This window comes from Haemaphysalis longicornis, unplaced genomic scaffold (genome assembly GCF_048455015.1).
Source record: "Haemaphysalis longicornis isolate Haplotype H1 unplaced genomic scaffold, Haemaphysalis longicornis Haplotype H1 scaffold_7, whole genome shotgun sequence".
Classification (NCBI taxonomy): Eukaryota; Metazoa; Arthropoda; class Arachnida; order Ixodida; family Ixodidae; genus Haemaphysalis; species Haemaphysalis longicornis.
In genome coordinates, this window is record NW_027526422.1 from 192,341,512 (window position 1) to 192,363,461 (window position 21,950).

At 45.8% G+C, this 21,950-nt stretch overlaps 1 protein-coding gene across 1 annotated transcript; it reads right to left on the reverse strand.

Annotated features, from left to right (window-relative positions):
• Positions 1-2,041: 2,041 nt before the first annotated feature.
• Positions 2,042-13,748, reverse strand: LOC144147354 (uncharacterized). Its single transcript, XM_077679467.1, has 4 exons — positions 13,592-13,748; positions 4,814-4,881; positions 4,149-4,229; positions 2,042-3,052 (listed from the first exon to the last, which is right to left on the reverse strand). The coding sequence occupies exons 1-4, from the start codon at positions 13,659-13,661 to the stop codon at positions 2,258-2,260; spliced, it is 1,014 nt and encodes a 337-aa protein (XP_077535593.1). The 5' UTR covers positions 13,662-13,748; the 3' UTR covers positions 2,042-2,257.
• Between the last annotated feature and the right edge of the window lie 8,202 nt (positions 13,749-21,950).

The window sequence follows — 21,950 nt, forward strand, 5'->3', positions numbered from 1 at the left end:
AAGTATATTAAACTGTTTTGAGCCATGCCACTGAGCCGCCGCCATGGATGAAAATGTTGCGCTTTTTTTCTTGCATTTTGGAATGCTAACCCGAACCTGACAGGCAAGAACAATATCCCGAGCTCAAAACGCCTGCCTGGATATCTGTCAAACGTTTGTGCTGGCCCTTGTGAACGCAGCCGTCCGCCTTGTAAGCCAAAAAGGTGAGTAAATGTGTGCCCTCTTCAACAAATGGAGGTCAGTGTGGCATATTAAACATACCTACAAAAGTTTATTTACTGACACTCCTAAACACGTATATGAGCGTAATATACATAAAGGGGCCCTGCAACAATTGTTTTCCACTTTTATGAAATCCTAAATGCTTGCACAATGTAGTCAATCAACACATCCAGTACCTAGAATAGGGGGTCAAAGTACCTCAGCCAAAAATTACCGCCCTATACCATTCAGATAACTTAGAAACTTCTCCAAAAGTTGTTTCTCTCCTTCTTGGTCTTGGCATTCTTCTTCTGTTGCAATTAAGTCATTATAGCGGTGTGGCGGCTATTGGCCGGCTTTCCTTCACTTGCTACAATCACCGCAATCGATAGCAACTTTTAAAAGAAAGCCGCAAAAGTAAAGCAGAAATGGAAGGCGTATCTGGTGCGATGAAAACATCGCGCACTGGCGCTTCGTGCAGGCGATAACTATAGCTTTCGTGGTGCTTCCAGACTCGAAGGAAAAAGTGAAACATTGTATCGGGGGTGTTGCAGAGCCAGAAATATTCAGCACGGATAAGGGAGAGTAGGCGTGACCTCAGCTCACGGCTCCGAAATTCTTTGTCCAATTTTTTGTCCAAAACCAAAACTCTGGATCTCTACGCTCTATTCATAAAAATAAGAGCAGTCTTAAATGATTTTTTGCTGCCAGCTGAGTACGCGGGAATGTATCGTTTGGCTGGGTAGATACTTCAAAGCAAACCTCGCTCTCCTAAGCGCTGGCGCTAGGCGGGTTGATGCAACGGAGTTGGGCATACTCCGAGCATTGTAGGAGTGCCTTCAGAGTCGTATCCGCCTTCCTCTGTCTGTGAGCATTTGACAACCTAGCCAGTAAAACTATTGCGGCGTCTAAACAATTCTAGCATTATGTAAATCAGACAACCATACCGTCTCGCCTAATTATTAAGACACGCGCAACTCCTGTCGCCCGATGTGTGTCTATAGGTCTAAACACCTTGAGCCAGCGTATGCCGTCCAGTGAATCGCCCTGGCATAGTGCCCAATCACGTACACAGCCCGATGTGTATATACCCGAGTTGGTAGTGGGGGAATGCTTTGTTTCATTTCTGAGGCACACAGTATTGAGCAACCAGAGGAACGCGCTTCTGTGCTGTGTGTTTTGATTTTTCTCTTGGAACCACTTCGCTGAGATATGAGGATCCTTGAACTCCGTATCCCCCATGGCGTCGGCGTAGGTGAGTGCTAATGGTGACATAATCTGTCTGCTGGAGGTGCACCGCCAGATTCAAATCAGATTAGAAAGGTCACTTGCTTTCCGGACGAAACGAGCTTTCGCAAACCTCAACTAGAAAGGCATTGGAGACATATTTTCAGAAATATTTGTAGCAGAACCCTTAGAGGCGTGCACACCCGGATGCGTTTCTGTATTCCTCTTGAGACACCTTGATTTGCTTACGATTCTCCTCGGTGTACTTTTGGCGCACCTTCGTTTTCTTAGGTGTTTCGTTCTATACAGATCCATTTTCTTTTATGCCCTTTTTCTTTACACGCCAACACTAAAACTAACGCTTGCAAAGCCATGCGCTCCACGCGACGTCATCCTTTTGTAGACTGCGCGCTTACACACCGAGGGCCACGCTCCTAGGCACTGCCGATCACGTCACCCTCTACCGCTGCGAATACGCCCATCACGACAAGCAGATCTGGCTGGTTTGTTTAAAGCATTTTATAATTATTCACCCATTATAAAACTAAGAGCATATTCATACGTGGGGTCTAGTGTCGAGGGGAAAATTATTATAGCGACCGAAAGCAGATACTTGGTTTAACTGTTTATTGTTTCACACTCATGGTAGAACGAAATGAACAAGAAAGTTTGAAAAATATTCAGTGTTTATGTATTTATACATTAATCCTTAGGTGCTTTTCTATCCTGTACAAGACCATTCGTCCAGTAGTGGACACCAAATTTCACTTTCTCACAATCGAGTGCATATGGGGTTTGTGGCCGCTCTGTCTATGAGCGCATGTATATTTTATTGCGATAACTCGTTCTCTTCAGATGAATCTGGTTGTGGCTGCGGCGGCAGTTGTCCTTCGGGTTGGAACTGCGGCACAAACGGTGGTTGCTCTACTGGGCCGGTTTCTGGCACACTGGCGGGCTCCTCTTCACGTGGCGCCTCAGGTTGTACCTCCGGCTGGGCTTCTGGCTCGGCCTCAGGCTGTGGCTGCGATTGATCCTCGGGCTGCTCTTCAGGTTGAGGTGCCGGCTGTGGCTCGGGTTCTTCTTCGGGTTCAGGGGAAGGTTGGGGTTCAGGCTGAGCTTCAGGCTGCGGTTCTTCAGGTTCGGGCTGAGCAGTGGGCACTTCTCCGGGCTGCTCCTCCGGTTCACTTGCAGGTTGTTCCTCTGGAGCCGCTTCCGGCTGAGCTTCGGGTGGTGGCGTAGGCTCGGCCTCAGGCGCTTCTTCCTGTTCATCCTGAACTTCTCCCTCAGGTGATTCGTCGGCTCTAGCTTCCGCCTCCGAGTCTTCAGGCGCGGCTTCAGCATCAGGTTGGCTTTCGGGCACCACGCTTGGTTCCTCCTCAGGTGCAGGAGCTTCAGATGCGGGTGCTGGTTCAGTATCTGAAGGTTCTACAGCCGGTTCGATAGCAGGCTGCGGTACTTCACCGTCATTCTCGTCCGGGGCTCCCGGGGCCTCAGTAGAGGGCTCAGCTCTAGGGTCTGGACCGACTCTTCCTGCATTCTCGGAGCCTGGCCGCGAGACAGTCCACATTGCTTCAGTTACGACGCATCGTCCATTCTGACATTTGCCCGTTCCACGGAAAAGCGCCTGGGGAAAGAAAAGTATTTCCAATGGTGACCAACGCTTACCGAAAAAAAGCAGCGGCTCTTTTTCATTGTAGCACTGCGCCACCTGTGAAGAAAGTTTAAAGTAGCAAACTTCCCAGAGATAAACAGTTGATCAAAGCCATGCTATAAGGTAATGTAAAAAGATAAGTGTCGCCAAATCCCACATATATTCCTCTCGTCAGCAGATTTCGGCGGTGTTCAGAAGCAATGACATAAAATAACCAGCTAGGAATCGCCAACGTTTTGTTCTTTCTTTAATTGTTGATTTGTCGAAACCTCTCTCTCACAATGAGTAACACACTTTGACGGTTCTCATTTCTGGGAAATACTATTTTACGAATTGATGGGGGATGTTTCAATGTAACGCTCATACAGTGTTTTTGATTTCGCAAAAGCACTCTTTGATACAAACTGTGTGAACGGGACTGCTTTTCAAGCAAATGTTTAAAATAAATTCAACCGAACGCTGTGTCTTTTAGATTCTTACGCTACGCTACAGGGGGTTGGCACAGGGACCCGGCTGCGAATTCGTGCGTTCGTTCTTCAGAGGACAGGCAACGCGCCGCAACGTGCCGGCACCCGCATGCGCAATCGGGTTCTGTTTCCGCCGCCTCTAGCGTAGCGCAAGCTACCCGCTATGCTAAAACGCTATAATTTCTGCCTTGACTTGAACATCGTAATCGCTCCGCGCGCATGCCGTTGCGCCACACGCGGCTTTCAACATACACGCATCTGTCCACAGGGCGCGCTGCGCGGCGTTAGCACGGCGCTGCCTCTGCTCATGTGTCAGAGTAGCAACAACTACAACTAGTAACCGCTAACCACTAAACCAAGGTTACACACTTGACGAACAGTCTTTTTGCTTTTAGCAGTTTAAAATGAATTATATTGCATGAATAAATGTATTGTATGTATTGTATTGTAAAAGGCATTGTAAGAGACTTGAGCACCATCGTTTAAATAATACGTATACCTCCACAACAGGCACGGCGACCACATATGTTCGCAAGCCTTTTATTAACTTTCTTATGAACCCACACAGTGCAGATCACGGATAAGGACCAAATAGCTCTTACCGCACAGGGTTCTCCGTCGGCTTCATTTACAGAGCGGACTGGCCATCCTTTACACAGGTACCGGCATCGAACCCTGAAAGGCTGCGAAAGGAAGAAAAGAAATTATAAGATCAATCAAAAAACAAGAGAATACATCTTGACCCTAGTAATTCAAACAAGTATAAATAAGTTCAACCCATTTTTTTAAGGCATGCCAAAACTGAAATGCTATAAGTCAAAACACCTTTTGTGCCCAAACTTTACTGAAACAAGAACCAACTGATAATTCATGAGATTAAGTAGCGTCTAAAACGCACTACATTATTGCAGCATGGCATCACGATAATCATATGTGTAGTGCTCTGCCAGCGTAAGGCCCAAAATAAAAACAAATGTCTTCAAACCAAAATTGACAAAGCGCAAGTAAAACTGCCTTTTCATTCTCAGTACATTGTCTCCTACAAATTTACACGAGAGGTTACAGTACGCATTGCTCCATCAAGTCTGCTCGTTTACAGATCTGTTTCCTCGCTTGCCACGACCAATTTGCGTTGGACATAGTTTACATTACCCGGGCCGCTGATGTACGAACATAGTTCTATAAAACTGCCCATGAATAGGAATGAAACGGCATATTTCACAGCAATAGTATCAAAACCTAATCACCACCATATCAATGAACGTACCAGCTGCAAGTCGATTGCCCTGTCACATCTGGCTTCACTCCGCCCGTACGTACTCCAGCTAGGCCATTCTGGAATGAAAAGAAAAATCAGTTACACTATCACATTACCCTCAACAGGAAATGTACGGCTTTTACGATGCAAAAACAATGTCGCTTGTTCATTTCAGTGCTCTACAAATATATCGTGTTTCTGGCATTTCTTCCGGCATTCCTTATTGCACGTAGTTCTGAATGTTACGATCGAAATGGGCGTTTGTTGATTGCACCACATGCACAGTGGCTCAGTGTCTTGGGCGTTTTTCTTCGCAGCACGCGATCGTGCGTTCGGCCGCCAGTCACGGTAGCCGTTTGTTTAGCCGGTGAAGGTGGAGGGAGACAAACAGAACTTTCATTGAGCCGCGCTGAGTTAGGGGAACGGGGTGGCGCCTCCAGCGTAATCCTGGCGGCAACGGTATCCGCCCTAGCGCCACCAGCGAGGCTTGAACTCTCGGGCCACGGCTACCCAACGCTCCCTATCCCTTTTCGTGAGAGGTGAATGAAGCAAACGGGTCAACAAGGCAGCCTCACGTCGAGTGGGGGACTGTGGCTACGGTATTACAAACAGGGAGATTGCGTTAGGGGAACCGGGCGGGAGGAACTTGGCGAAGTACCGCCGTTCTAGGGACAGTGTGGGGTCGGAGATGTCGTCAGGTGCGGTATTGCGCGTCGATGAGCTGAGGATGTGCTTGGCGATATTTACGGATGGCGAAATTGTAATTCATTGATTGATTGTAGGGTTCAGCGCACCGACGCAACGCAGGCGATGAGGCGCGCCGTAGTGGAGGGCTCCTAATTAATTTTGACAACCTGGGGATCTTAATCGTGCGCCGACATCTCGTACACACGGGCGTTTTTGCTTTTCGCCTCCATCAGAAAAGCGGCCGCCACGGCCGGGAGCAGAACCGAACGCGAGAATGGAACGCGAGAAAAATTGAAAAAAGAGTGGTTACTGAGCAGCTACTTTCAAATGCTGAAATTAACACTGTAGGTCTCATTCTCGCGATTCATTCTTAACCGAGTGTTAGAACACTTTGTGAGATTCCAGGTAATTACTCGTAGTGGTTCGAACCGAGACTAACATTATTTCGTGGCAATAACACGGTACCAACTGCTACCCTGCAATAACATAGCGGATGTGAGCATAAATCCGAGCCGTAAACTTGGAGCAGACATGCGATACAAGAAAACGCTGCGCCATCTATTGAGTACGTCTCACAGCGGCCTGATGTGTTGTGACATCAAGAACATCGCGAAAAAACCTCGCCCGTTCTTCACCAACGGGGCTGAGTGTTCGGGCCAGCTTAAATTACTCAATTCTAATAGCTTTTGTCCTCCCGCCCGAAGTACAAACGAAGCTTTCAGCGTTGCCATTGCCGGGTGCAGAGTTTAGTAAAGCTGGTCATGTATACTAAGGTTTTGAATGATACCGGTGCTCCACTTACTTGGGTACGGTCTTCAGTAAGTGTAATGGGCGCGTGTATTCCGCTGCGTTATCGGGTGTAGTACAGGGCTTTTGAAAGCGTGTCTCAGTGCAGCACGCTCTTAATTTGAAATCACTTCATTGAAACATTGCCTAATCAGTGATAGAGCATTGGTTTTCGTTGGACATAGTTGTGCTACGGTATCAGCTGCTCAATCTTTCGATTGAAGCGACGCTTTACGCTGTAATCTTTGTCTGCTTAATTGAAAGCCGCAATGGCACATGCAGGTGAATATGCGGTGAAGGCCGAAACCGCAACTTCAAAACAGAATGCTCGGCTTAGCACACCACACCTCGAATTTTAGTCGTTGTTTGAGTAGTAAAGTTTCCGGCTGCGAACCTTTGCCAATGGGCCTGTGGGCAAGCCGACAGTGATTGATGATAGCGACCACGCCTACTGTAGGCTTTAAATTGATTGATTGATTGATTGATTGATTGATTGATTGATTGATTGATTGATTGATTGATTGATTGATTGATTGATTGATTGATTGATTGATTGATTGATTGATTGATTGATTGATTGTAGAGTTGAACGCGCCGACGCAACGCAGGCGATGAGGCGCGCCGTAGTGGAGGGCTCCGGATTAATTCTGACCACCTGTGTAACTTTAACGTGAGCCGAAATCTCGTACGCACGGGCGTTTTTTATTTTCGCCACTATAGAGGAGCAGCTGCCGCTACAGGGATTTGAACCCATGTCTTAGGCTTGAAAGTTGCGCTAAATGCTCACTGCCAAAAGAAAAATCGCAGTTTTATAAATCCGGGTGCGACAAACCAAATACAAAATGAGAAGGCTTCCGAGACTAAACGAACTCAGGCCGAAATAGATATTGAGTGCGTATAAATTGCCCATGACGTCGGTTACATTCGGGGTGCTGAAGTAATCTCAGCTCCAAATCTGCAAGTTATAGCTTGCAGTGAGACCACCGCAAGAAAAATCTGCGGCGAAATCAGTGAACCAGGTGAAGTATTCGTGGTAATCGGAAGTGTTTAAATAAAGTAACAGGAAGTCAGAAAATATTTTCATCGTTGTCTGGTATGAACAAGCATTCCCAAGGGTGTTTTTTTCCGCGAAAAGTGTCAGAAAAGTCCCACAAACTTGTTTTTCAGTATCGTTATGCATGATGGGAAACAATATTGAAAGTGAGTGCTTCTTAGCCCATGAACGAGTGGATGCCGTCTAGGTGTGGTTAGACGAAGCTCATTATAGTTTTACAGTTTTGTCACTCACGTAATTGCGTAGTATCGAATAATTACCTACGCATAATAAATATGTAGTGAGTGAGTGAGTGAGTGAGTGAGTGAGTGAGTGAGTGAGTGAGTGAGTGAGTGAGTGAGTGAGTGAGTGAGTGAGTGAGAAAACTATTACTGTATCGAGCTAGGCGCCAGTAGTTGGGTGCCCGGCCAGTAGGGGCCTCCTCTAGTCGAAGGAGCCGAGAGTTACAATGCTGTAAAGAGGAATGCTGTAAAGAGTAATGACGTCAAGAAGAACTCTAGAGAAGCCCTGGTCGGGGTCTGCGACAGCTCGAACGTATTACGCTATACTGAATTATCGGCGCTGATTAGCAGGCCCGCCCCCTTACTAGGTGTTGGGTAGGGAGAATGGGTAATTGATGGGGTTTTCTGCTAATAGGCACTGAGTGCGAGTTTCGGGCAAAAGTTACATGCCGAGGAATAAATGGAGTGGAGTGTAGTGCAGTGACGCTAGGAGATGAAAAATGTGGGAGATATTCTTACAAGCTCACGAGTAAATGAAGCTGCTAGCAAGATCTATCAGAGCAGCTTCTTTATGAAGTCAGTCTACTGTTTCCTTAATTTTCGCCCGTTTTGGAAGAATTGCGCCATTCGGAGTTCCATGAAAAATTGAATTGAAAGGCAATCTCGCCATCGTTGTTGGAGCAGGATCACAAAGTACTCTGTCGAATTATTCTCCGAATTTGTATTCAGCGCACACGTGAAGCATGGTTTATTTTATATTATTCCATTTTTTTTCTCAACTTTTTCCAGTGTATTTTGGGGATTTACATCACACGTACTGAAACTATTCTAACAAGGGAGAAAAAACGTGACTAGTCCGCATTACTTGAAACGGATTCCGGGCATAACTATTATCCCGCAAACTTCACACTTTGTTGCCACCTTGGAAACTAGAGGCTGGTTCCATGACTGATCGAAAAAAGAACAGCATGCATCGCCTGAGAGCGCTGTCATCGTCATCGTCTCGGTTTCATTGCCATGAAATTTCCGCCAACTCACAAAGAGAGAAACCGCTATCACACCGAAAAAGCTGAGAAAAGAGCTGATCGTGCGATTTACCTAACCTCGCGTGTTATTGTCCTCAGTAAACGCACTATGTTACAAAATGCATGATCAAGGCACAAAAGCCCTGTTAAGTTCGGGTCCCTCACTTGTTAAATAAAAACGCCCGGCAAATAGATATCTTTCGCTGGGGTAGCTTGATTACCTGTATGGTGTTTGTTTTCACGCCGGCCTAGTCAACAGAACTGACTTGAGCGTGAGGGGCATAGCGAGAAACCGCGGAGGCTTCTTTGTTATTCGCCGTGCTTTCGTGTCCACGACGAGCGGGCTCGGAGACGACGCATACAAAGGCGTCGCTCACCCCATAATAGCTGAAAGCGGTGAAAGCTTTGGAAGGAGGATTTCGTTGCGTTCGTTTGCCAAGCCGCCGGGGGAGTAGGGTTGGGGGGGGGGGGCAGTTGACATTTTAACGACCGCGACCACCGCCACGAGAATCCCCGCACCCGGCAGGAGTGGAAGGTCGGTCAAGGGGTCAAACCTTGGGTGGAGCATAGGAAGAGGTCACCAGACGTTCTGTCTGGGATAGTTGCACTGCTCAAAGTTACTGCGCGAAGTTGCCGTTCGTCACACGTCTGAGCTTGGCGACTCGGCGCCTGGGATGGGTCCATAGGTAGGCGACCAAGCTTTGTTAGGTGCGCCACGTGTCTACAAAGGAAGGAAATTCTGGCGGCGCAGAGCACAAACATAGGAGCGCACGGCATGACAATTAAGGCCCGAGAGCCGATTCCCGGCGTTAGGTTTGCTTTTAGTTGGTTGGTTTTCATTTCTGTTATATTGGTGTTTTGCGGAATACCTTTGGGTTTCTGTATGAGAGTGAGAGAGGTGGGTCACGTGACTATTTTGAACCCACCTAGCTTTGTTTGTCACGGTGTCCAATCAGTGGCCTAGTGTGGGCTAATGAATGAGCCATCCTCACTCTAAAGTTGTGACGCCCCGTTTGTGAGCGGGGTTTTGTTGGTAAAACTCAGGAGTTTGATGGTTTTGGAGGATTGAACGTACCGAGGCCAGAGAGAAGAGGTGGAGAGCGCCGAGCTCGCTGCCCGTCCTCTCATTTGCGATCCTGAGCCATGAGTTGTAAATACGTAGTGTAAATAAAGTGTACATGTGGTACATTTTGAGTTTACTTCGAGTAGACCGTCGTCGGCTATGTGCCGTCGGACAGCAAGCCAGCGGGTCGTCGTTTCATCGGATCATCTTTTCGATCATCGACGTCGCCCGACCGATCCATCACTTTTGAAGTTTAACTGGCCCTAACTCGACTCTGAATTTCCCGTAAATTCGCCCTTTGACAGGAGCTTGTCTCTGAGCTCTGTCAGGTTCCTCCGGCTAAGAAAAGGGCTGTCCGCGCGTCGACAGCGTGGAGAACATATTAGGTTTAACGGGCCCAGTGCCAAGGTCTGCCTGATTTCAGCTTACTGTTGTATGATATGAACTTCGAAAACTGCATGACATATATCAAACTTCCCACTTTTAAAGTCCTCTTCCGCAAAAATATCGTGGGTGTAACACTAATCACTACTCCGATTGCTTGATTGGTTTTAGGTTTAACGCGCCGACGCTACACAATTTATGAGGTGCGCCGTAGTTTAGGGAACCGGATTTATTTTGACCACGTGGGGATCTTTAACGTACGCCAAAATCTCAGCACACGCGCGTTTTCGCGTTTCGCCTCCACCAGAAAAGCTTCCTACGCAGCCCGGAATCGAACCCGCGTTTTTAGGCTCAGCAGGACAACGCTTTAGCCACGGAGCCACCGCGGCGGGTAAAACTATGAAGCTACACATGCTCTCTTTGTGTTTCTAAAACGTCTTGACGTACTTTAGGCAATTGGCGTTAGAAATGACGAGACCGATTAGTAACGCTTGTTTGCGCGTATCGATTAACTAATGTGCATGAGTGGCACTTGCGTAGCATTTTTACTAAGTCGCTCCCATAGAGTTTCTTAGGAAGTATATAAAAGAGCAAGGTGCACCTGGGAATCAATTGTGGCGTGGTGGTCTTATGGCCTGATGGGAAGACCACAGCTGATGGCTTGGCACATCTACAGGATTCTTAAGCGTCTTCTTCGGTTTTGCTTTCTTCCCTATGCAGTCCTATGTCTACCAGGTAACCGCTCTGGCCGAAATGGCCTCAACTCGCTTCGCTTCTCCCGTTCACTTCTCTCGCTTCGCTTGGAAACTCAAAATGCGCTCCATCAGTTCATGCTAAGGCAGCTGCGCTTCCTTATAAGGAAGGGGAAGGAATAGTGCCGGCGAGCGACCATCATTATGCATTTACGTAAGTACAGGACCAAAATGTAGTCAGGTTATTTTATGGCAAGGAGACTGTGCGTCCCGGTTATTTTTCGCGGCAGCAACACATCTGTTAATAGCGCCGGGACATCTTCACGGAGCGCGTAATTTCCCGCCGCGAAAGCTTTTAGTAGACGTTGTGTTACGAAAACACCGCGAAGATGAGGTGCTCGTTTTCGTAAGTACGCGCATAATAACTTTCTGAGCTTTTCAAACAATTTCTTATTGGCAGTGTTTGCAAAATAACAGACTTTCATGAGTTCATCCAAAATTTTTCATTATTGTTATTTACCAGCTTGGTCTGCAGAATAGTAGCCACAACCGTTCCGGCAGAATTTCAGTACAAAAAACGCTTCATTCGTTTATTTATTAGCTTCAAAACAGCGTGTTTAATTTTATAATTATATTAATACACACTCATCCTTCAGTTTTTGTGGCGTTCTATTTGAATTTGTGACTATTAAACGTTTGAAACCAAGTCAATGATGTAGCTAAGGCGAGCGCACGGTGTAATGGTGGCCCATGACGACACAGACGACCTTGATGTGAGCCGCATAGACGTTAACCCCCGATTCCTATCTAGTGTATAAAGTAAGAAACTCCGTGGTCGCTCCCACTTGATAAGACTTCCACGAAGCCAGCTGCTTTTTCCCGCTCTCACCTGCGGCGCCTCGCCTTGGCCGCTGCCACTTTCCCCCAAAATCCCAGCATGTCGGTCACTCCGGGCACGCGAAAGCGCAGGAAAGCGGTGGACGCCGCGCTACTTTTCAGTGCATTACTTTTCAGATGCAGGCAAACAGGGAAAAGTCCGTGTGTGAAGATTTCGGCGCACATTAAACAAACCAACGGAGTTAAAATTAATCAGGATCACTCCACTACGGTGCGCCTCTTAGCTTTAGTGTAGCGTCGGCACGTTAAGCCCCGCGATATTCTAATTAATGTATGTCTTTCCAGACGTCCAAGTCTACTCTTTCGTGTGGTTAGGCACGTTATTTGGAATGCCTGTGTGGATTTGAAATTTAAAAAGGACAAAATACAAGCTTGTTTTATTCGAAATATCTCGTGTTTAAATTGAGCCCCTAGCTCTTGCCCGGCAGGAAATGATGCCGTATTCACTGAGAAATTATTCAAATTAGGTTAAAATTTTGATTAGCCCGCCAAATCGTGCGTTTTCGGGAAGTCATCAATGAAGTCATACGCGCGCGTATAGAAACGAACTTCCACTACGTGATTCGGCTCCAGCGCTGCTTGCCGCCAGTCTTCCCAGATGGCGCTACCATACTCATGCACGGACCATTGTCTGCCGTTGCTTTGTTTTTGACCGTATTCGCGCTGGCTTGTTATTGTTACTGTAGAAAGTAATCGTTCTGTGAAACATAAAATATCCACGACAAACAGGGTCACGTAAGAAAACATCGCTATATCCACGACAAACAGGGTCACGTAAGACAACGTCGCTTACGCCAATCGGCCAGTGCGTGTACAACAACACGAAAGCGGCGGACTGCTGTGCAGCAAAAACAAGCATAGGGCGCGCAGTACCAATAACAGTACGCATCGGTAATTCTATGTTTAGATGTGCTTTCGTAACTTCCACTGCTAATCCCCCCATTCTTACTGTTATAAAAAGAAATAGCCTTAAATTTAAGCGCCAATAGCTCGCTCGAAAGCTTTTAGGCTTTGCCTAATTTGCGTTTGAATTCATCGGCGTCCGCCAATCCCAGAGTTGGCTGGTATGACATCAAAGGTTCTGTTGCGGGAAATGAGCTAGTGAGTCGCATGGCCATTTCCTTTTTTCCTAAATATATAGCTTATTTGAGCGAAGTGTGTGTAAAAACGGGTGTCAATATGATTCTAACGAGGCAATCTTTCGAATGGACCAAACTTGTGTTTTGTCTTCATGGCCCCTTTAAATGTAAATTCAACACGTATGGCCTCAGATTTCGTGAGCCATTCTTTATAGCACATTTGTTATCATTCGTTTTTGAACTGCAAGCACACCTCCCGTAAGAGTAGTATTCATGAAAAGTTTCGCAGATTGTAGCTTTCGTTCAACTGTGGTTTCACATTATTCCCCAAAACTAATAATATTTATCAACGATGCATGTATATAATGGTGATAAAATTTTAATATAGCTGCTGATTTTAAAACACTTTTTATAAGAGTTGGTTTTACTTTTGTCTGCATAGAATGGAATGTTTGAATGCCACCATCTTGCCCACGCTAAACGTCAGCTCATTGAACTTCCCATCATTAGAATAACCCGTTGAATAAAATTCAACTTTCATTTTTCTATAATATTATTTAAAGGTTTCCCATATACTGCTGATAAAAAGCACCACGAAATGGCCGTCACTCTCTCGGCGTGATAAAATTTCCCGAACGCGTTCAGATAGCACTGGCTTGCGCCTAACATTTGCGGGAATGGTTTTAAGCACATGCTTCTTCTCCCTAGAATATCCAGGAGAGGCAAGAACAGGCCCATATTAGACTGAGAACGACAATACTAACTTGACTGCATATTCAATGCCCCAATTTTTATTTTCCTTCGCTCATGCCGCTTTCAGCGAACATTACATCAAACGTTTGCCTGCAACTAATTTCACTGCGCTGGGGTAAAGCTTGGTAAAGTAATTGGGAACTTACTGTGCGATTCTTCAGCGTTGGCGAGAGCTACTGCTACAACCAAGGCGGCCAGCAGGACCGTGGTCTTCATGGTTGCAAATCCTCAGGTCGAGTGAAACGGACCTGGGAGCAGCAGCGGTGTTTATATGGCGGCTCTGCTCGGCCGGATGCCCAGGTTCCGTTCCTTACGCCAGTCAGTGCGGGGAAAGACCGCCGTTCCCCGTTTTTTTTTCTTATAGGCCCGGAAAAAGACTCCCATCCGCGTGGGTAGCAAGCGTGCAGCGGTTGAGAACGAAGATTCTTGGCATGGGAGGGGTCAGACTGACCTGGAATACTGTCTCAGCCGAACGTACTAGCAATTGTTTAACAAGTGGCTCAAGGGTTGCGGTTGTTTCCATATGAAACAATAGGCATAATAGTCTACTATGTTCTCAGCTCACAAAATCAACGTTTAAAAAGTGGCGAACCGCCCTGGTTCATTTGTTCACTCTTGGTTTAATTCTGAGGCAAACATTATTAGGATTGTATGGACGCTTGTTACACTCCTTCACAGGTCCATATACAGCTCATGTATTTACAACGTTAGAGAGTTTTAGTGTAGCGTTTTGTGCCTTTGCGTACATTAAACGTCAAATGTTTGCGTCACGCTACGTCGTCACCGTACGGAGAATTTTACTACAGAGTTTCGTCGGCTTTTCTTTGCGGCCCGCTAACGCTTATGGCGCCATGCATTGAGCCGAATGCGAAGCGACACTCATCTGGTCGAACGAGAACCCAGAATTTTGCACGACTACCCAACCATCGGAATCATACGCCTTCCAGTTAGTATTGAATGCAAAACGTGCATCACATGCTGGAAATATTATTCTAAATAAGCACACTCTTTAGCGAAAGTACTGAAGCCGCGAAGTTACTTAGTTTTGGCGATCGCCCACAACGCGCAGAACCAAAGGACTGGGTTTCACGTACACATTTTATTCGACTCGAACACAACCCAGAAATCCGTTTCGATCACACGCGACGTAACGATGTAACTGCTTGCACTGCGAGGCGGAGGCACAAAAATAAAATGCAATCTTTTGCCTCCAGCCCGTCGTTAACATCCCACTCAATTTACGCGACTTGCGGGGTCGAACAGCAAGTCACTTCCCATCTGGCGCAAGCCCAGAAGGCTTTAATCGCACACACTGAGTTGAGTCGCCGCTAGTGAGCGCTAACTTCGAACAGAGCAAGCACATTTCACCCACAGTAGCACACCGTCGCCTTCCAACGTGAAGCCAACTCAACAGCACACGCACGGCATCCGACGCCGGCCTGAAGGAGCTTTGTTCGGGCAGTCAGCGATGCCATGTTAGTTTCGTTCACCGCAAACCACCAGAGCTATTTACGGATGCAGGAGCAAAAAATGTGTTCTATAAGCACGCAAATTGCTGCACACAGATGAAACAATACGTTGAGGTGCTCCGCTCTGCCTGCCGCCATGTTGTAAACACAGGGATAAGCAAAGGAACGTATCGTACGCACGCTACTTCGCCGAAATAGCGTACGTGCGCTCGTTTTACGGCCGCTAAACGCAAAACCAACTTTGCGTGCTGCGCATGCGCAGTTCCACCGACGAAAGGGAAGAGCGAGCGCTAACACTTTGCGTAGGGCTGAATACGCTATACTAAAACTCTCTATTAGTTTGCTGTAAAACCATACCCATTCTGCAGGGTGTAATATTTAAACCAATTGAGTAATTGATACATTAGTATGCCTGGCAGCAGCAACAGGTGCGGTAATTTCCCTCCGCATTCACCTTTCTGCACAAACGAAGGAATGAAATAGACGGCTACCCTGCTAAATATGGTTCCTTCCATGAGACAAGGAGCCCGAGTATGCATGCCCTGCATGCGTTCCAGGAAGGTACGGACTCGGCAAATGCGTTTCAGGAAGGTGCCTACTCAGCAAATGACTCGGAATGTTGAATGAGACAAGGCTACGGAGAAAGCTCCACAGAATGCGGTCCTCCATAGCACGATATTCAAATTGCAGCATCGAGGGGCCACCATCCACGCGAACACTATGCATATTAACGACGAAGGACGACGCAGCTTAACGAGTAAACGGAAAACAGCGAACTACAGCATCGTAGTCAACTATACCATTGCACTGGGGCGGGAACAATGAGCACCGCACGTAGTAGGAGACAGATCGGAGTCACCCGGAAGCGTTAATGCGGATCTCAAAGCAAAGCCTCTCAAGCTGTAACATTAAAACACTCTTCGATAGCAAAACACTCAAGCAAGGTGCCTCAGGCGTTCCTTAACAAGAACGAACTTCTTCTTGTGTAATTGTGTGAAAAAATACGAACCGAAAATCTTGTTTTCGTAGTTCGGTGCGACGCTTGTATTATCTCACGTGACCTCAGGCGCTGCTGAAAACATCGATTTATTGGGTTGGGGGTTCATAGTTCTGAGCTACATTTAGGCTGTGAGGCACGCCGTGGTGGAGGGTTCTGTGTTAGTATTGACCACTTGGGATCTTTAACGTGCGCGCGAACCTAGACACACAGGTGTTTTCGTTCTCCCCCTCTATCAGAAAAGCACACAGCGGCATGGATGGAACCCGCGTTTTTCGGCTCAGCAGCACAGGATCTTAGCTACTGAGCCGCCGCGGAGAGTGTGGGCAGCATGCTGGATAGCCGAGAGCAACCCACTAACAGCGTGGAGCATCTATACGAATTGTGGGGTTTAATTTCCCATTCGTGTTACTTAATTAATTTTGTTTCTTTTGTTTTAATTTCCTTGCTGACCCATATCTCCCTCTCCGGTTTGGACGTATCCACCTCACCCCCCGCCACAGAAATAAAACTTCGCGGACGCCAGTGTTATAAACCACAAGATTGTAACGGATGCAAGTAAAGTGACAAAAATCTATACAGATTTAAAATACCAGCGAAGTGTAGTTTACTTAAAAGCTATAAGAGAATAAGCAACGTTACCGAGAAAAACGTAAGGGAATATACATAGCTAAAAACCTAATTAGAGAAGGCATAGCAACTTCACGACATTAGTCTCACTACGGAATTTTCCATTTGTTCATTTATATTCCGTTTGAGAACTTTTATATCGTCAACCACTGTCCTTACTTAATTTCTGTATTTTGCTGCAATTTTGCTTTAGGAGGCAACGTACTCTGCATTTTTCTTCCCTTCAGCTGTAACCAAGAAACTAGTGTTATGTCCGTTCCCCCGATGACTGGAGTAGTAAACATGTTTCTTAAGTGCCTTAACGTTAAAAAAGGACAGACACTTGGCACAAAAGCGTCTTTCCGATGACGGCAGGCAAAAAGGAAGGGCTTAACAAGGACTAGGTGCGTACTCTCTAATCGGTGCCATTGCACGAATAGAAAAGTGCGGTAGCACATGTCATTAAAAAAACTTCTTTATGGGCACGTTGGTTACGGTTTCAAACATTGTTTTTAGAGCAAAAAAGCACAAAAATAAAAAAAGGAACTCGAACAGGCTTCTAATCGTTTATCCGAAAACATTAGCGTCGTACATTGATACATACATCCAGATATGTGCTACCAAATATCTGCGTCAAAGGAAGTTATCAACGTCAAATGTATTTATCTCCAAAGCTCAGGATACAACTCGGCGGAGAACTATTCCACCAACGTGCCTGCTACAAAACCACTTCCTTTCAATCTGATGTGATGTCCTACAAAAACATCTCGGCCTTGACATTTTTTACTTCTGCCCAGTAGTATTATGGTTTTCATAATCCTGGCTCACTGTTTCTAAAGAAATTTTGCGAAACATGTGTGACGTTTTGCTTGGCGGGAAGTTATGCGAAGTTATGCTTTTCCTGACGTTGTGCTTCGCGCTTAAACCTAATTCGTTTATGGCCTACCGTTTAGCTCGCATCGATACATTAATTCAGGTGTGAGAAGCGTTACCCTCTCCAGGGACAGTATGACTGTAGTCCTTGTCCTGGCTCTGCACGGTTGCTTATTACTTCACGCGTGGCGTACCCATTCATTATACAATAATCGCAAATTAATCAAACATACGTTCTTTTCACTTCAGCAGGCGAACTTCAGGGTTCTTAGGAAGACATGTTTGTAGCCCTCTCACTAGACTAGGCCCTTTCTATTATAAGCAACTTCACGACATTAGTCTCGCTACGAAATTTTCCATTTGTTCATTTATATTCCGTTTTAATCTTGCCGCCTTCGCTTAAAAATTTAACTCTATCCCGGAGGGAAGCGCAAGCTTTTGGCGCATTGTGAAAGAGAACGGTGAGAGAGAGCGGTGCCTGCGGAGGATTCGGAAACATTTTCAAGGTGTGGAGCTCAAGACGACAGATGTTGAAAATCATTATTATAATTTTGTGGTTCTAGAAATGACTGTGCGTTTTTTCGGTATCTCAAGTGGATAGGTTTTCTGCCGGGGGTCAGCCGTGTTTTAATTTTCATCTGTCTCATGAATCAAAAACCACGCATTTTAAGGAAGAGCTGTTCATTCACTGGCAATATCCTACTTAATAAAAATACAATGTAACATGCTCTGAAGGTGAGCGTCTAGAAGTACATAATTGCAATGTAATCCTATTTGCGTGAAAAAATATATATAAAGAATTTTTCTTGCTCTTAGCTTTCGTTTTCACCAGAGCAAGAAGTATTGTTTGAATGCCTGTTTTAGCGGTAAAACTTACAGAACTGACGTACCACTAAGGACAATTGTGTCCAAATCCGGAACTTGGAAGCATTGAATGGTTCGTTTCTTGCAGCGTCATCTAGGTGTTTTATCTCGTGGTGACCCCTTTAGCGTGAGTAACTCGAACCAGGTTTCAGAATATTTTCAAAGTAATGCTGACGAAACCAGCCAGACCATCTCAATGGTCTCTTTTATTCTTTACCCCATAACCTCATCCTTAACTGCGTGGAACATTCAATTGGTAAATACGGTTCTGTTGCTTTCCAAAACGCCACCGGAATTTCAGTCAGTGGGTTTTTAGAACTCAACCTTTTTTCTTTACTCAACGAACATCCTGTTTGAAGGGACACCCCATTTGCAAGAGCAGGGTGGAAGTATTGGGTGTTGTATCGCGCTAGTTCTCAGGGATTTAGCACTCGCTCATTTCGATCCTCTCATTCAGGCGTTACTAATTGACGAGGACGTTCAGAAAGTGTTCCATTCCGTTGACAATGTTTTAGGTTTTAGTTGATTTGAATGGTTCCGCGCAAGCCATTGAATGGGAAAGCAGGAAGGTGCTAGATTTCTATCATGGCGCAATGTGTCTCCGCACCAACTACAAGTCAATGGCCAAATTAGATTTTTAGTCGTTCGGTTTCTGTTTAAAGATGTTTGTATTGGTTGGATCTGTGATCATAGAGCCACCAAATGCCTTTTGCCTTTCAACTCAGCGCCCAGAAAGCTCAATAAACGAGTTATATCTTTGATGTGCTTTACGAACGCTCTCGCCGAGTCTTGCCCACACTATGTCACGCATGCATACAGCCAACAAGCGCAAAAAAATGCTCAGTGCCCGATACCGCCAGCATCACCTGGTGTCGATCGCAGAAAGATTTCAGGGAAGAATGCGCACTAAGCCAGAAACGTGTAATTCCCGCACAGAGCGTTGGACGTGGGTAGCTGGGACACACAACGTACACAGTGTATTGCAGAATCTGAAAAAAAAGGGCCCAGTCATATGACGTGGATGTGTTCTCTGCCCCTCAAAAGTTTTCAAAGTTCTGCAAATGAACTACCAGGTGGCAATGCAGCAAAGTGGCTACGGCACCAAGCATCAGCGACTTCTCTCTGAATGCGCAGGAGGCGTAGTTTACCACATTTTTTTTAAAGTGCTGAATAGTACATGTTGGCTAAACTAAGAAATGCGTCAACGATAGGCTCAGGGAGAACGCGAATAACGTAAAAATGCGCATGAGGGGAAATATGCGGAAAGCGTCTTGGCAAGTAGCTCTTTTAACTGTAAGGTCTGTGCTAACACGTCCATCACTGGGAAGTGCAAAGCGCGGCTCTAACGTGAAGTTGTGCAATCGGAACGAATTTTAATTCGTGGTGAGGCATGCGCCAACGTACCCTCTACAACCGTGCCTGATAAAGACCGAAATATACTACGCATGCGCCGATGAATCTATGGATCGACGGCTATGAATGTATTGCGCTTCATTCGCACAGTTCAGCGAGGTCCCTGTAGTCATCTCGGTGTTTGATTGTAGGGTTTACCGCACCGATACAATGAGGCTCGCTGTATTGGAGCGCTCCGGATTAATTTGGACCACCTGGGGATCTTTAACAACAGGGCGTTTTTGCTTTTTGCCTCCATCAGAAAAGCGGCCGCCACGGCTGGGAGTCGAACCTGCGTGCTTGTGGTCGGCAAAACAATGTCATAGCCACTGAGCCACCAAGGCGGCTCCTGTCGTCGTCTCTCTGTCCGTGTCTCTTTCTGCGCTGTTTTTTGGCGCTCGTGTACGAACACGCCCAGTTTTCCACGTTAATCAAACTCATTTACAGTGAAGGTGCAAACGTAACAGAATTCGCATATGCTGTCAATACGAGGTCCTCTACGGAGGGTGCATGGTTACAGAAAACGGCTCCAACTCTCTTTGTATCGAAGTTGTGCACAAAAAAAATATATGCCAAATAATTTAGCACTTCTACGAAAGTTATGTACCGGACGTTGTACGATCAATATTGTAAGCGACCAGACATACCTCGATGTAGTTGCCCCCCAATGCAGTTTCACTGGTCTTGGGTCTGGACAGTAGTGGAAGGACTGTTAACTTATTTACATCTTATGACCTTGCACGGCGATGTTTAAAAACTAATTTCACGATATCTCACGCCCAACCACTGGCAATAGATGAACTTCACGTAAATTTTCTGTATTCACAACAACTGGTATTTATGAAGTTACCGCATTGGGTGTTTCTTAAGAATTAATAATACGGTTGGCTAATCGTAAAGTTAAGTTTCGTGGATTTTATATTAGCGTGGTTGGAAGAATAACATTCAGGTTGTCCTTTTTTTTCCGGAGCTGTGAAAAGCCCTCCTAATCTCGTTGCGCAATGGGGTTGCAGAATCGCCTATTTCTCCGGAGGGACATTGATACATTTGGATGAATTAAAACGTGAGACTTTTTTGTGATCTAGCCCGTGAAAAGTATTCGCCTAAAACGTGTTTTCAAAACTTAAACATAAGCTTGCAGGGTCGTCGAATTGCTTTTTGCGCCCCAAATTACCCGTATAAAATGTAATTGATTATAAACCATTCCAGCAGCAACGAGGCGAAATAAATCTCTGACCTAAATGTGTTGCGACATATCCATCAACATCTTCCTTGCGGCATATCTTTCTCGAATTGGGTTTTACATCCGGTGCATTGCACCCCCTTTATATACATTTGCATACCACGTACCGAAAATTGCTGTTAAAAAAATAGTAAATAACGCGCACACACGCTTGTAACGTTTCCGTTTTCGTGCTTTAAATGCCGGCGAAGCCGGTTTTAAGTTGGTTTGTATAGATTTGTCGGCACTTGTTGTAACAAAGTTATCAGGAAAACTTTTTCAGGGCACTGAAGGCTGCTACGTTGCATGAGGGGAATGCTTGCTGATATGTATTAGCAACTTTTTTTTACTGGTACAACGTATTTGCGACTCGTTGTTCCGTTTTTCTGTTTTGCGGAGAAATACTGTCAGAAGCTTCTCAATCACTACCCATGTTTACATCTCTTCACTTTTGGAGCGTCCTTTCTCAACGTGAGGCACAAATTATTTCACAACATTTCTGCTGCCGAAGAACTGCGAGCTGGGCGTGTTGGTACATGTTCATGGTGGGAAAAGCGCTACAGTAACAAGGACAAGTGAGTACACAAAAACGACTAACGACGTTGATAAACACAAAAAACGACTAACAAGAGAAATAATAGAAGCTTTCCGTATAAAGAAAGAAGGGAATGAATGTGTCAGCCAACCATCGGTCTTGCTGTCTGACACTGATTATGCCTTTTTAAATCAGGGTTGATAAAGTGTGTGGCGCTTTTCTTGTCAGCACACGTGCGGTGTGAATATCTATAAAATGTTTGGTTGTCGGAGCGCCTTGATCTTTTCAGATGGTAGATTGTGAAATTTGAAGTGATGACTGTGGCGTTTATTCCTTGTATATATGTATGTTTTGCAGTAATAAAATCTTCAGCTGCTAGTAGCGCTTTGTCCCGTGTACTCGCTTGTCCTTGTTACTGTAGCGCTTTTCCCACCATGGATTTCTGTTTCCAATTCATAGTTCTGTGAGTTTTGTGAAGCGCGCACATTAACCCCTCAAACCTCCCGATTTCAGGTCAGTCCCCTCGGTTAAGAATTTGCCAATA

Bases quoted from the DNA above. Each gene is read 5' to 3' on its own strand.
- LOC144147354 (XM_077679467.1), bottom strand. From the start codon at position 13,661: ATGAAGACCACGGTCCTGCTGGCCGCCTTGGTTGTAGCAGTAGCTCTC. The intron at 4,882-13,591 runs GTAAGTTCCCAA...TTTTCATTCCAG, and splicing joins CAACGCTGAAGAATCGCACA to AATGGCCTAGCTGGAGTACG. The intron at 4,230-4,813 runs GTACGTTCATTG...TTCCTTTCGCAG, and splicing joins GGGCAATCGACTTGCAGCTG to CCTTTCAGGGTTCGATGCCG.